Source organism: Melampsora larici-populina, assembly GCF_000204055.1.
Source record: "Melampsora larici-populina 98AG31 unplaced genomic scaffold MELLAscaffold_21, whole genome shotgun sequence".
NCBI classification, from domain to species: Eukaryota; Fungi; Basidiomycota; class Pucciniomycetes; order Pucciniales; family Melampsoraceae; genus Melampsora; species Melampsora laricis-populina.
In genome coordinates, this window is record NW_006768785.1 from 262,239 (window position 1) to 274,472 (window position 12,234).

Below are 12,234 nucleotides of genomic sequence, written 5' to 3' on the forward strand. Positions count from 1 at the left end.
TGTGACAAAAGCAGAATATATGCATGCTGCTTGGGTCCCATTGGTACTTGATCCCTTGTGTCTGCGGTTGTAAAGAAAATTGTTGATGCATCTCGGCCGCCATCGTCTTATTGTTCAAACCTGAGTCAGTCGTCTGGCAAAGGATGTAAAACGCAAAAAAAACAAAAGAAAGAATGAATTTGGAGCGAGCATTTGATGGAATAAAGAAATAGTGAAATATCCTTATCTTTTGAAAGATGCCATGCTTGACCAAGAGGTTTACAATGGGCTCGGCGAGCCATGGTCCGTGATGATGCCAAGCCACGAGTTTGAGGGTGACATGTTGTACATGATAATTCCACTTCGGATCGATGAAAGTGGCCGAAGCTCCTATGAACCCATGACGGTTCCCTTTGCTGGTCCATGCGTCGTGGACGAGGTTGAATCGAGAGGTGAGTTGCTGTTGTTCATACATTATGTTCAAGTTAGAATCTAACTTGAAAAGAGATTCAAGAGGAAAATGATATTGACTTACTTTCAGTTCCTTAAAAACATTACGTTTCAGAGAAGCATTGATGATCTTTGCTTCGCCTGCTACCCATTTATGGCCATAAAGCTTGGCATCGCGTCTAAGATAGAAGACCATGGCCCGCAGCATGGGATCTTCCACTCGTGTCCAAGGAAGGGCATGGCGAATGAGCCATATGCTAGCCATCTTGTTGAATGTGACATTGCTGAACTTCGATCCGATGGTAGTGCTGACATATCCATCAAGAGGTCCAGTTTTCTTCTTCTCAGCTAGCCGCCGCTCTGCCACCGACAAGGGTACCCCCAGATCCTTCTGCTCTCGAGCTTTGAGTCGGCCAGGGCAGCCAACATCGGAGCGACCAGTTTGAGTCGATCCATCTTGGTGAACCCAAAGAGCACCCGTCATGTTGCTGTAACTGACTCTTACAGGATCGTCCTCATCTTTCTTGCAGAACTTGCACGGGTAAGAAAGAGGCGGCTTTGATCGATCCTAGTTGACAGATAATCAATCGTCAGAATTCTTTATATACAAAGTAAAAGATAAATAAAAACATACATCACCCTTTTTATGAAAAGGCTTGCCATAGTAGCATCTGAGCTGGCCTAAATCGCTATCTGGTTCATCTACCTTACGCTTCTTGGCGACGACAACAACCTCATCGTCGGAATCAGCTTGTAAGGTCCTTTTGGTAACATTCGTCGAGAGGTGCTGCAGTATTACCAGGTTTGTCAGTAAACATTATAACTTTTGGAAAAGATTGGATGGAAAAAAACTCACATCATCTGTGGGTGTGGGCTCGGTTATGGTATTCTTGCTGGACTTAGAGGAGGTTTGAGACTTGGATTGAGAGGCTGTCTTCTTGGTGTGTTTCCCTTTGGAACGGATGCTGCCAATCGAGGCGTCGGATTCTGCTTCGTCAATATTTGGATCAACTTCATAACTCTTGTCTTTACGTTTCTTTTTTGAAGGTGTTTCATCAATCACAATTCTGCGACGGGAGTCAGGGGATGGATGGACCATCCCTGGATAGTCGGTTTGCTTTCTCTTGCGAGCAGGTCTGGAAGAGGAAGGTGTATTGTCGACATCGTGTGCATGCGAATTAAATGGCAAGATTGACTGAGAGGACATGGTGATGGTATGATCGTTGATGACGTGTTTAAAAAAAGTTGAGAAAAAGTTGAATGAGGAGTTATCGGTTGAAATGAAGTGGGATGTACGTTTGTACTAGATTTTGAGATTCAAAAACAAGGTCAGGTAATTGAAAAACTACGGAAAATCAAAAAGATATCAAGGAGGGATGGAAAAACTACAATGGATTAAATGATGAGGAAGTAAAAATGATTGGGTTGGATGAGAGGGAAGGAGGAATTTCTTACCTGGACTCGGATCCCGTATCTATCCATCCCTAGCATGTCTTCCCCTGGCTTGATGTTGACTACGGTGCAGACCATCCAGATCCGTATATCGAAAGAGGTGAATTACTCTGTTTGGGTGGTGGTGTGGTGCGGCAACCAGGGGCAATCCTTGCCATATTGGGGATAGCACAGAAATGTGAACCCGGCCCGCAACACCCGCAACTGATACGGTTTTTCAGCAGCAGATGCGGGGTGCGTTGTGGTCCCAAAAAACACAAAAATCTGGAAACCTGGATGCGTCCCGGGTCACAGCGCAGCACAGAGCCGCAACATTTGCTGCGTTACAGGGTCAAAAAACCGCAACGCCGCGCAGCGCAACACGCAACACGCGCGTTGCTGGCCCAGGGTTGAAGATATCTTGATTGTATCACTGGGAAACCACGGTAAAGCATTAAAATGCTCAGGGGGGTTGGGATAAAAATAAAGGTAAAGTTGCATGGCTTGTGTGTCACTGTCCACGAGCTGTTCTAGTCAATCATGATTGGGTGATTGGGTACCGCTTTAAATACATGATGAATGTGAAAGAGTATTTTTGGAACAACTTGAGCATCACCTATGGCCTAGGTATATCATTGAAAGAAGAGGGGATCGGGTATTTGTAAAAATTGCCATATGGATTCCATTTGTATTTGCAAGCAATATCTTGATACGATGGACTGAACACGGCACGGTCAAAGATTATGATATAACACGTTGCAGCAACTATTGGGTGTAGCAATCATCACATGCTGAAAGTGAAGAATGTTTTCTGGTCAATGAAGTAGGCTGTCTAAAATGTTTGTGATCAAACTTACAGATGTATCCTACTTTACTTGGGTCCACCTCACAGCTATAAGTATGTCCCCGGGGATTGACGCAAGCTGAGGGATTTGATTCGGAGGGTCAAAGTGTACAGAAGGCTTAGGTAAGTACATAGGTAGATACGGCAAAGAAGGTAAACCAAAAAAGGACTACGCACTGAAAGCACCTTTACCATCTTGCGCTCCAGTAGAATCCCAATTGTATTCTACGCAATCTTGTTGACTTAGGCCAGGAACGGGTTGGTCTTCCCATGTACAGCCATACATGTGAACATTTTTTGTATTTGCAGCTGCGTTCATCAAATTGATATTCTCTAATCAGTTTTCAATCGAGAAGTCCCATCATCAGACAAGTTGGTTTGGTGAAGAAAGGCCTACCCCTGTTATAACACGATCCGGGCTTGCAGGTGATTTGAGAATTACCGGTATCTAATGTTTGACCGCAAACTTAGGAAGAGAAGATAGACAAGCTCAGCAAGATTGTGGGGTGAATCATGATACCATATATCCAACGTCGTCAGGAATGCAGAAGGACAACTTACCCCCATGTGGTGTATATTCGCCAATACAATTCCATAGCTTTGATGACACGATGAGTGAGTTGACAAAAAAGGTAAAGACTAGCACACTGATCTTAAGAAAAGAGTGGTTCAACATTTTTTTTTGATGAGAAAAGCAAGAAAGATAGGTGAGATCTATCGATTGGGCAGTGTGACACAAGATGTGAGTGGGAGAAAGGAGTTCGTCAGGAAAGGCACACACTGCCTTTGGCTTTATATATACAATAGCATGAGGCTATCATCCGATACATTCCCTCTTTGCGGCGGGACACTTTAGTTTTGGTAGGTTTTGGTCAGTCACATTCCCGATTCACTACATTGTACAGAACGTGTATCTTTTTCTCTGGTGTGTGATGTCCACATGTGGAGTCGGCCTTCAAGGGCTGAACTCTTTTTCCTTCATCCCGCGCAAAGTGTAAGCTTAACTAAGCCCCTCTTGCGCGGCTGCGTCCAGTTGAGCTTACGCAAAGTGTGAGCTGAAAATGGAGTCCCTGTGGCGGCAGCTAGGGACAGCGAGAAACTGTTTGGCGATGTGAGTGGTGACAAAGATGCGTTTCATTCTCAGCCCGAGCCCCAATCGCTACCCGTCGAGTAGTGGCTCGCCCGGCCCCCGAACCGACGGGTAGAGAGACTCCCCAAGCCCGTTCGGGGGTCTCCGAACGAGTTTTTTTTGAAAAATTGTCTGCCCAAACCCCGACCGGGTTCCCCGCCGGGGACTCGTTGGCTGGACCAAAAAGGGTCCCTCACCCAGGTTTGAACACCGGACCGGGTCATTTATCGATATCGGAGATCCGGACCTTCGGGAACGCAGCAAGTGTCAGGCCAGGTGGGACTGCGCTGACACTCACCACCACACTAAAGCCATCATGCATGGCTTTAAGCACTATGTCAACCTTCGCCACGCCAACATGTAACCACCCTTGCCATCCCGAAAAATTACTGGTGACATCAACTTCTCAATTTCACCAGTCCCTACCCGAATATGTACTGCCCAAAATTGAGCACCCGAACCTTTGCCGGATATGCAGCTCAGCACCATCCAGTCACCTGCCGCTTACCCTTGGCAACACTCTTCATCCATCACCTTTCACCATGCTGCTCAAGTCATTCGTCGAAAAGCTCTCATTGGCGACCCCAGAACTTCTTACGACATTAGACCTATCAGATGTTATTCGTTTTACAACCCTCGCCGCCAAAGTCTACGCTCGCTCAGACGGAGCCTGGAACTTGTCACTCAAAAGTGCCGAAGACATCGTACCCTTTCTACGCACGGCTTTGCGTCTATCCCTACCTCATCACCACTGCTGCCGTCTGTGGGAAATTGTTTTCCCAATGTTACCCGACACAAGAATTCAACCGGCTCTTCTCATCCAAAAACACGGCCCTCAGGAAAATTTAACACCTCGGATCCCCGAAGTGTTCCTTTCCCCGCCCATCAAGCATTGTTTGGTCTGCACCACCTCTTGTTCCACCCCCACTGTCAACCTGCAACATCGCTCTCAAATAAATGGTTACCTCTATGACATTGATGGCGTCCACTTGGCCAAAATTTTCACGATGAAATGTCCAAGCAAGCTGTCCCTCCATTACATCTGTACTGTATGCGATTGGACACTAACAACTCAAATCATGTCTGCTACCCTACAAACAGATTGCAATACATATTATCGACCCAGCTATTACTCCTCCGGTTCCGACAGCATTCGGACTTACTATTCTGCGATGGACGGCCGCAATCAAGAGACCTACCAAGTCTCTTGCCACTTCTTCATGACTCATCGATTGGCCGAGTTTTTTCGTACCGGTCAATCGCTTGCTCAGTAGGTGCCCGTTGCCTTTGTTTGCATTTGACCCCTTATCCCGTTGTTTGTTGACATGATCAATGGTTCCTTCCCCTTCCTCAGCATCTCCCACTTCAACCTGGCCAATTGGTTCAATCAGAGCTTCGTCGACGAGATTCCTATCCCTGCGCTAGAAGGTGCACCAAAAGTCTAGCCCTTTATGTCGGAATCCACCTGCACCGACGGATTGGACATTCACAGTCTTCTCCAGCAAGCCAACTCGGCCCACACTAATGTTCGTGTGGACTCTTCTCGCCACGGCGAAAACCGCTATCACGACGCGATGAAAACGGTTTTAGAATGGATAGCGCTTGAAGGCACGAAGCACCGCAATCACGTGTGCTCGGCATGTGTGCGACTCTCCGCGAAGACGGCGGAGACAGATGGAGACAAACCCAAAATTGCATGTCTGTCTTACCTCAGATTGTTCGTTGAAGTTTGACGGACCACACTGACTGATAAACCAATTTTTTTCCCTTAGATATCCGTGCCGTGGTGACCAATGGTATAACTATCGGACACTGGAGATGCTCTGCCACGCTGGAACAGCTTCGCGACCTGGCCATCACTGACAGTTTGGAACCCCCAAAAGGCCCTTGCACCTCCCCACTTACTCGAGTCAATGACCGTTTCTGCTCGGACCACCAAAAAAGGCTTGGTCGCCTCTGCCTAGCCCAGCCTTGTGTGAAAGAGGCAGTCAACGGAACTGCAACATGTGATATTGAAGACCATATCATTGCATATAAAAAATTTAAAAGACGTGTTACTGGAAACTTTGCACTCACCTCAATGCTCAACAGACCCGGTTCCAATCGGCCTTCCGACCCCACTGTCCATCAACATTGGGATACTGCGGAAATGGTGGATCTTGAAGACGTCCAACAAGCAGATGAAGATGAAAGGGAACACGAGCAGGCCCGCGAGGGCGAAGACGCCCCGAAAAAGAACGGCAAAAGAACTTGTCTTTCTCGCAAGCGAACGCACAACGACCAGCTTGTAGTTGGCACTTGTGGAGTCATATTGGGAAGAGAGACGTTCTTCCACTCGGAGAGCTTGAGTGCTGTTCGAGTTCGTATATCCATTCAAACAGGTTATAATCATTTACTGACTGACATTCATTTGATTTCCAGGCATTCCTCCTACGTACTTTCCCAAAACAAATGCCTCAAGTGTGCTTCTATGACAGCGCTTGTAAGCTGGTAAATCACATCTACCACGGAGAAGAAGAAGACTGGGATCCATTCAAGAAGACGGTTTTTCCTGTCGATCCCTTCCATTTCCGTGGCCACAAGTCCACCGATGAGTTCTGCCAGCACTACACCGACCCTAAACTCTTCCCTGAACTCCAAGATGAAGGGGGTAGATGGATTTTCAACTCATCTGCCGCTGAGATGACAAACGTATGGTATGGCGGTTTCGCTTAAATGGCGCGCAACATGTCCGCTGTCCGCTTCAATTTTTTTATGGAGGAGATGGTTGAACGAAGGAATAACTGGATGATTCGCAGGCTATCGAAGCGGGACTCAATTACTTTGTTAGGAGATATGGTTTTCTAAAGTTGTATTATTTTGATTTCCATCTCTTCAATGATCATCCATCTCGTGTATGTACATTGTATCCTCCCTCTTAAAATGGTGTGCTGCAGGAAAAGTTTTCACATTTACAAGTGCAAGTCAAAATTCAAAGTTTTGGTGCAGAACATCGAATTGATTGGATTGGAAAGTTGTGAATGTCAAATAAAACAAATTGATTTGAATTACAGCAATTTAAATCATAAATGACAAGTTCTTCCAATTCACCAGTCCTCCTCCGACACAATGGGTTTAGGGGCAAGCTTTGGAAAAGCAATACCCTGCTTGTGACAAAACTTTCTGCATACGTGCTGCTTGGGGAAATAGTCAACCCATGAGACCCCAAGGTTTCCTATGGTCCATCTTCGCCTGTAACCAATAGATGATGCTAGCCTTATCAGTCCAAATCTTTAACAAATATTCTATTCTAGAGTAACATAAGTTTACTCACTCCACATCATGAATAACAGCTTCGGTAATGATAGTCCCTACACCCTGGAAACCACAAATAACACTACTCCGATTGCTGGCTTCGTAAGACCAATGCGAGAATGCCTCAAGTAACAAACGGACAGGACATCCTACGTGCTCTCGGGGTGGACCCTTGAAAGAAGTTTCTGAGCTGTACTTTTCACGTGGATCGCACAGTAACTCTTCCGCGGTGAAGCATTCAAGATGCGGGTGGGCAGCTGGCGGTGTGTTCGGGGGCTGGAGTATCCCAACCATGTTTTCCTGAAACTGTAGTAGAGCCCACTGAGCGACATCTTCCAACCGTAGTACAAGAGAAAAGAAACCTACTTGCAACCCCTGAATTACGACGCGTTTGTCAGCGGTGAAATCATGTGGTTGCAAAAGATTGGTCAGGTGTTTGCAAAACCGAGCAAGGCTAATCGCAATATGCAAGTTTGACTGTGCAATTCCCGTGTACACTGATAATTTGCGGGGGCTGTCCTAGAAGAATCGTACACCCAGAGGGATCTTGCAGTTGTCACATGCCAGACTGGCTTCATACGTGGAACGAAAATCCCATCGATCAACTAGTTTCTTTGTGACAGTGAGCTTAGCCGTACGACTTTTGAATCCGGGTTCACCGCCTTGATCACATGTAAGCACAAGCATGGTGACATTCGCATCGCACATTGGAGTAGCTGGGTTGAACTCAAGGATGGGCAGAGTAACATTGCCTAAGTGGAGGGTGTCGAATTGTGCTATGACGTCTTTTGATAACGCGAAATTTGCTGACAGATAGAGGGTTTCAGACTGAATGTCAGCAACCACAGAAACAATGTAATGTATTTGTTCTCAATCGACATACCCATTCCAATAAGTGAGTGCAACGTCATCTTGTGCAAATCTAAATCTACTATGGTCTTCTTTGGCTCAGCTTTCTCCCGGCGGTTCATCATACGGACAAATATACTTTCAGATCGATCTGGTTCCAGGGTAGTGCAGGTCGTATTGTTGTTCCCGCCGGTATTGGTAACAACCAACATCCTCGCGGGATGGCTCTGGTTAGGCTCTACTACCCTGCTTAAAACTTTCTCCCGGTTATTCATCATACGGACAAAGATTGAAACAACGTGAGTAGCCATTGCCCTTGCCTTGAACGGCCAAGGAAAGGTGTTAGTATTAGTACGCGCGTACTATACCGGTGAAGCAAAACGTGTCGAGGACTTACTTTAAGTTTGAAAGTTGAGCGATGACTTTGAAGCGCGAAGGAAATAAAGTCTGAGGGATAAGTGCCCACGAAGCGGAAAGCTGAAGACACACTCATCTCGCAAGCAAGGGGCAGAGATTAAATTAGTCGACTATAACGCGCAAGCTTTGTACAATCTAAGACCCCTTCAATTGAAGAGAGGCCAAATGAAGAATAGCCCCTCAAAGAAAAATCTTTCCAAATGTCTGGTCTCACTCACAACATCTCTGACAGGACTAAATGCGTATGTACTTTGAGAATGCCCTGAACATTCAGCATGAAGGTAAGGCTGAAGGCAACAAAGAATTAATATTAAAATAATTGATGTATTAATAATTAATGTAATTAATGTAAATTACAAATGATATGCCACATCATGGCTTCACCACACCTACTCCAGCTACATGTTATCTTCCGCCACTCTTGTGCCAGGCGTCTCGGTTGCAAAAAGTCCGGGCGAAGCGCGACTACCCACGCACATGAGTTTTGGAAAGAGATCAAGGGGGTCACTACAAGGGGAACAGAACATATGATACAGATGGAACAGAGGGTACAAATTGGGGTCAGTCCAAACCAATAGGAAGACACTTTCAAAGAAATTTATAAAGTTTATTCACCCCTTTTCCTTTTTTTCGTGGATTGTCCAGTCTCTTCAGTGTGTTCAGTGACCGAAGCTTGCTTTTCTTCGTTTTTTGATGATCCGGCAAACTCACGGTGGAAGTGGTTTCGCGCTGCAAGGATGGTGACGTCCTTGCCGGCAGCGTGCTGCTCCGCTTCCCATGGGCCTAGTTTGTTATCTTTAACCAGCTTGCAAATCCACCGACCATAGCGATGGATTGTGCTTTCCATTCGTAGAAAAAAGTCGCCAAAGGCCACTTTCCAAGCTTGCATCCTATCTAACCCCGTCGAGGTCAGGTTGATCCAGTCCTCCAAATCGCGCATAGGTGCCTCAAGGTTTGGCCAACATGCTTGTTGATGGACTTCATTATACTGTTCCTGCGAAATGTGGCACCTATGGTAAGCTACTGCAATTCTTGATCTAATTGCCCATCACGAGAGAGAGCTTACTTTTTTTTTGGAAGCGACAGAAGCTGGGCTAGATGGACATGGACCTGGTTGAGCTGAAATGGGAGCTGGTGGCCGGCCTGGTTGTGAGGTCGATTCGCCGACGAAGATGATTTCCCTTTTTCTGTCTCCATCTTCCACATGAGGAGTGTTATCTTCCACGCGAGGAGTTTTATCTGCCGTAGATCCACTGGGTCCAGCCAGACAGCGGCGAGAGGGACTGGTAGAGGTTGACAGAGTAGGAGTAGGGTCATCACCCGCGTATGTGGTGTAGAGGAACCAATCGAGGCGGTGGCATTGAGCCGTGTCAATCCCCTGAAGTTTGACAAAAATGCTGTGTGGATGATGAGCGGGCAGGCGTTCAGGTAGGTGGATGGGAAGGTCACGCTGGAAAAACTTGAGTCAGCAGCATTCTTGAGTATCAACGCATGGGACCACTCACCCATCCTTTAAACTTTGAGCACCATAGATGCAGCGTGCATGACCAATGTCCCACAGAGAGCGCTTCGGCAACTGCAGCATCTTCTACCAATGGCAAACACTGCTCTAGGGAGAAAGCCGGCCACTTTGGCGCGAGAAAGGTAATTAAACGTGGATCTTTGTCCGCCTAGGAGGTTTGGGTGATTATAAAGGGATCAATCTAATCAGCGGGTTCCCAACAGTAGCCGGAAATTTTGATAACTTACCTTGAGCCATGCAATGACATTGACTACGTTCTTCTTGTTAATCTCGATTTGCTTGTTGGTCGACATTTCATGATCTCGCTTGGAACGTAAATCAATAAATCTGGCTAGCTGTTGAGTGGTGCAATCGTGAGCAATTAGGCCTCCGGTCTGCACGCTCTGGTGAGGCAGTTTGTTGTGAGTAGCTTGTGATTGAGGCCGTGAGGTCGCTGGTCGTGGTTGCTTAGAGGTGCAATTCATGACATGGTGAGGCAGATCGGAAGCAACAGGCTCCGGGGACATGGCAGGTTTGTTGTGGTTGTGACGTTTGGCCGTGCATTTGTGAACACCGTGGGTTTGACAACACTACGGAAAAAAAGAAGTGTCAGCCGTGCCAAAAGATCAATGTGAGAGCTACTTACAGAGACACATGCTTTGTAAAAGCATTGCGAGTTCCCTTTACGACGTTCGCCCATTTGATGAGAGGCAGTCTTGCCCTCAACCCCGTTGCAAATGAGTCCATGATCCGTCTTCGTTGAACTGGAGGCGGGTGCAGGACCAAGTAGCTGATTGAGTAGCCTTTGACTGGGGGTAGCATTTGGGCCAGGTGGGCCCTGGACTGGGAATGGATGAGCGAAAGGAACCACGGGCCAACGCCTGGAGTTGGTCATTGCGATCTCGTAAGTGAGCTGGGGAACTGCCCACGTCCGATAAAAGTGTCCTCTGGGCTTAGGTTGACTTGGCAGCTGGGGCGGTAGAGGGAGCCCACACTGGTAATTAGATGATATCAGTTACCACCCGTTAAGTTCCAAGCTGATAAAAGAATTGACCTACCGCCACGGTCCACGCTTGATTTTTGAAACAGATGTACTTCAGAGGTGTCATGACTCCAAGGGCGAGACATGGAGGGCAGGCAAATCCTACCAAATCGAAAGCTTTTGTTGGAGGCTTGATGATTTTGGAGGGGTTAAGGCGTAGAAAAGTTGACTTGAGGTATCGATTGTCGTCTTGCCCGTCCATGACGACAAAAGATATCGATGGTTGGTTTGGATAGTATCGCGGTGGTGGGTTGGATTAAGCGGGGGGTGGGTCAGTCGCGTCTCTTCGAGTATGCGGATACTCGAGGATGTCCGCCAAACAAGGGCCGGGTTGTGGAAGATGTCTGTAGAGATGTGTCGCGTGGGAAAGGGGGTGGTAATGTTGGGGGTAATATTTCACCCTGAGGGAAAGGTATGTGGGGACCGGTGAAAGGTGTGGGTGGGTGTGAGTGTTAGCGGCTGACACTCACATGTTTGGTCCTCCCGATTGTCCGATGTTCCCATCGATATGGATGCCAAATAGGTCGAAAAAACATGTTCAATTGATGTTTAAATTGCACTCAGGGCCTCACATCACAGCCATGGCAGTGCTGGCAAGGTTCCCATGTGCTTGGTAGGGCCTCCCCTGACCATGGACTAGGTAGTTTTTACCTGTGATGGAGTGTTTTAACTACTTTTTTTACTCGTCGGGTACCCGGCGGATAGTATTTTTTTCATTTCTACGCCCGACACCCGACTCGCGGGGATCCCCGATCATCGGGGGTTCTAGAACCTCCGCCCGAATCCCGGACCTATCGGGGACCCCGTCGGGTCCCCGATCGGGGGGCTGGTCCGGGGCTCAGGCTGATTTCATTCTGACTTTGATAAGTTTACTGTGAGACTTGAGTTGAAGATGAGGATGCTTTGATCAAGACCCCTTAATACATCGGCACCCCCTACGGATTGATGTATTCAGGAAAGAACAAGAAAGAATTTAAACCGCTCTGGATTCGTCAGTGTTTCGTGAAGACCCTTGACATGCCTTCTAAGTCTTCATGACCAAGACCGTAAGGCCAAAAAGGAGACCCAGATTTGATCCATATGTTGTTCCAATCTGCTGATGTGTCTCGTCAGTCCAACATCAACTTGAAAGTTGATGAAGAGGAGATCCCAAAACTCATCTGAAAGTTCTATTTATGTTTTCTGTTTGTAAATACTTTGAGCAGATGCGCAGTTTGATTGGATTAGTCATCGGATTTTAAGATTTGAGTCTCTTGACCATATAAAATCGAACCTTCAACTTGTTTTCTCAAACTTCT

The 12,234-nt window shown here is 46.9% G+C and overlaps 2 protein-coding genes across 2 annotated transcripts; both read right to left on the bottom strand.

The window, feature by feature from the left end:
• Positions 1-2,625: 2,625 nt before the first annotated feature.
• Positions 2,626-3,380, bottom strand: MELLADRAFT_124159 (uncharacterized protein; the record flags this gene model as incomplete). The annotated part of the gene is made up of 5 exons (XM_007410703.1): positions 2,626-2,651; positions 2,718-2,783; positions 2,882-3,013; positions 3,102-3,170; positions 3,266-3,380. 5 exons carry the CDS (start codon positions 3,378-3,380, stop codon positions 2,626-2,628), a joined length of 408 nt encoding a protein of 135 aa, XP_007410765.1.
• A 3,539-nt stretch (positions 3,381-6,919) lies between these two features.
• On the bottom strand, positions 6,920-11,138 carry MELLADRAFT_87460 (uncharacterized protein; the record flags this gene model as incomplete). Its single annotated transcript, XM_007410702.1, has 13 exons — positions 6,920-7,064; positions 7,147-7,646; positions 7,734-7,933; positions 8,011-8,296; positions 8,374-8,398; positions 8,466-8,503; positions 8,612-8,655; positions 9,009-9,387; positions 9,460-9,843; positions 9,899-10,063; positions 10,143-10,484; positions 10,541-10,888; positions 10,953-11,138. 13 exons carry the CDS (start codon positions 11,136-11,138, stop codon positions 6,920-6,922), a joined length of 3,042 nt encoding a protein of 1,013 aa, XP_007410764.1.
• Positions 11,139-12,234: the final 1,096 nt, after the last annotated feature.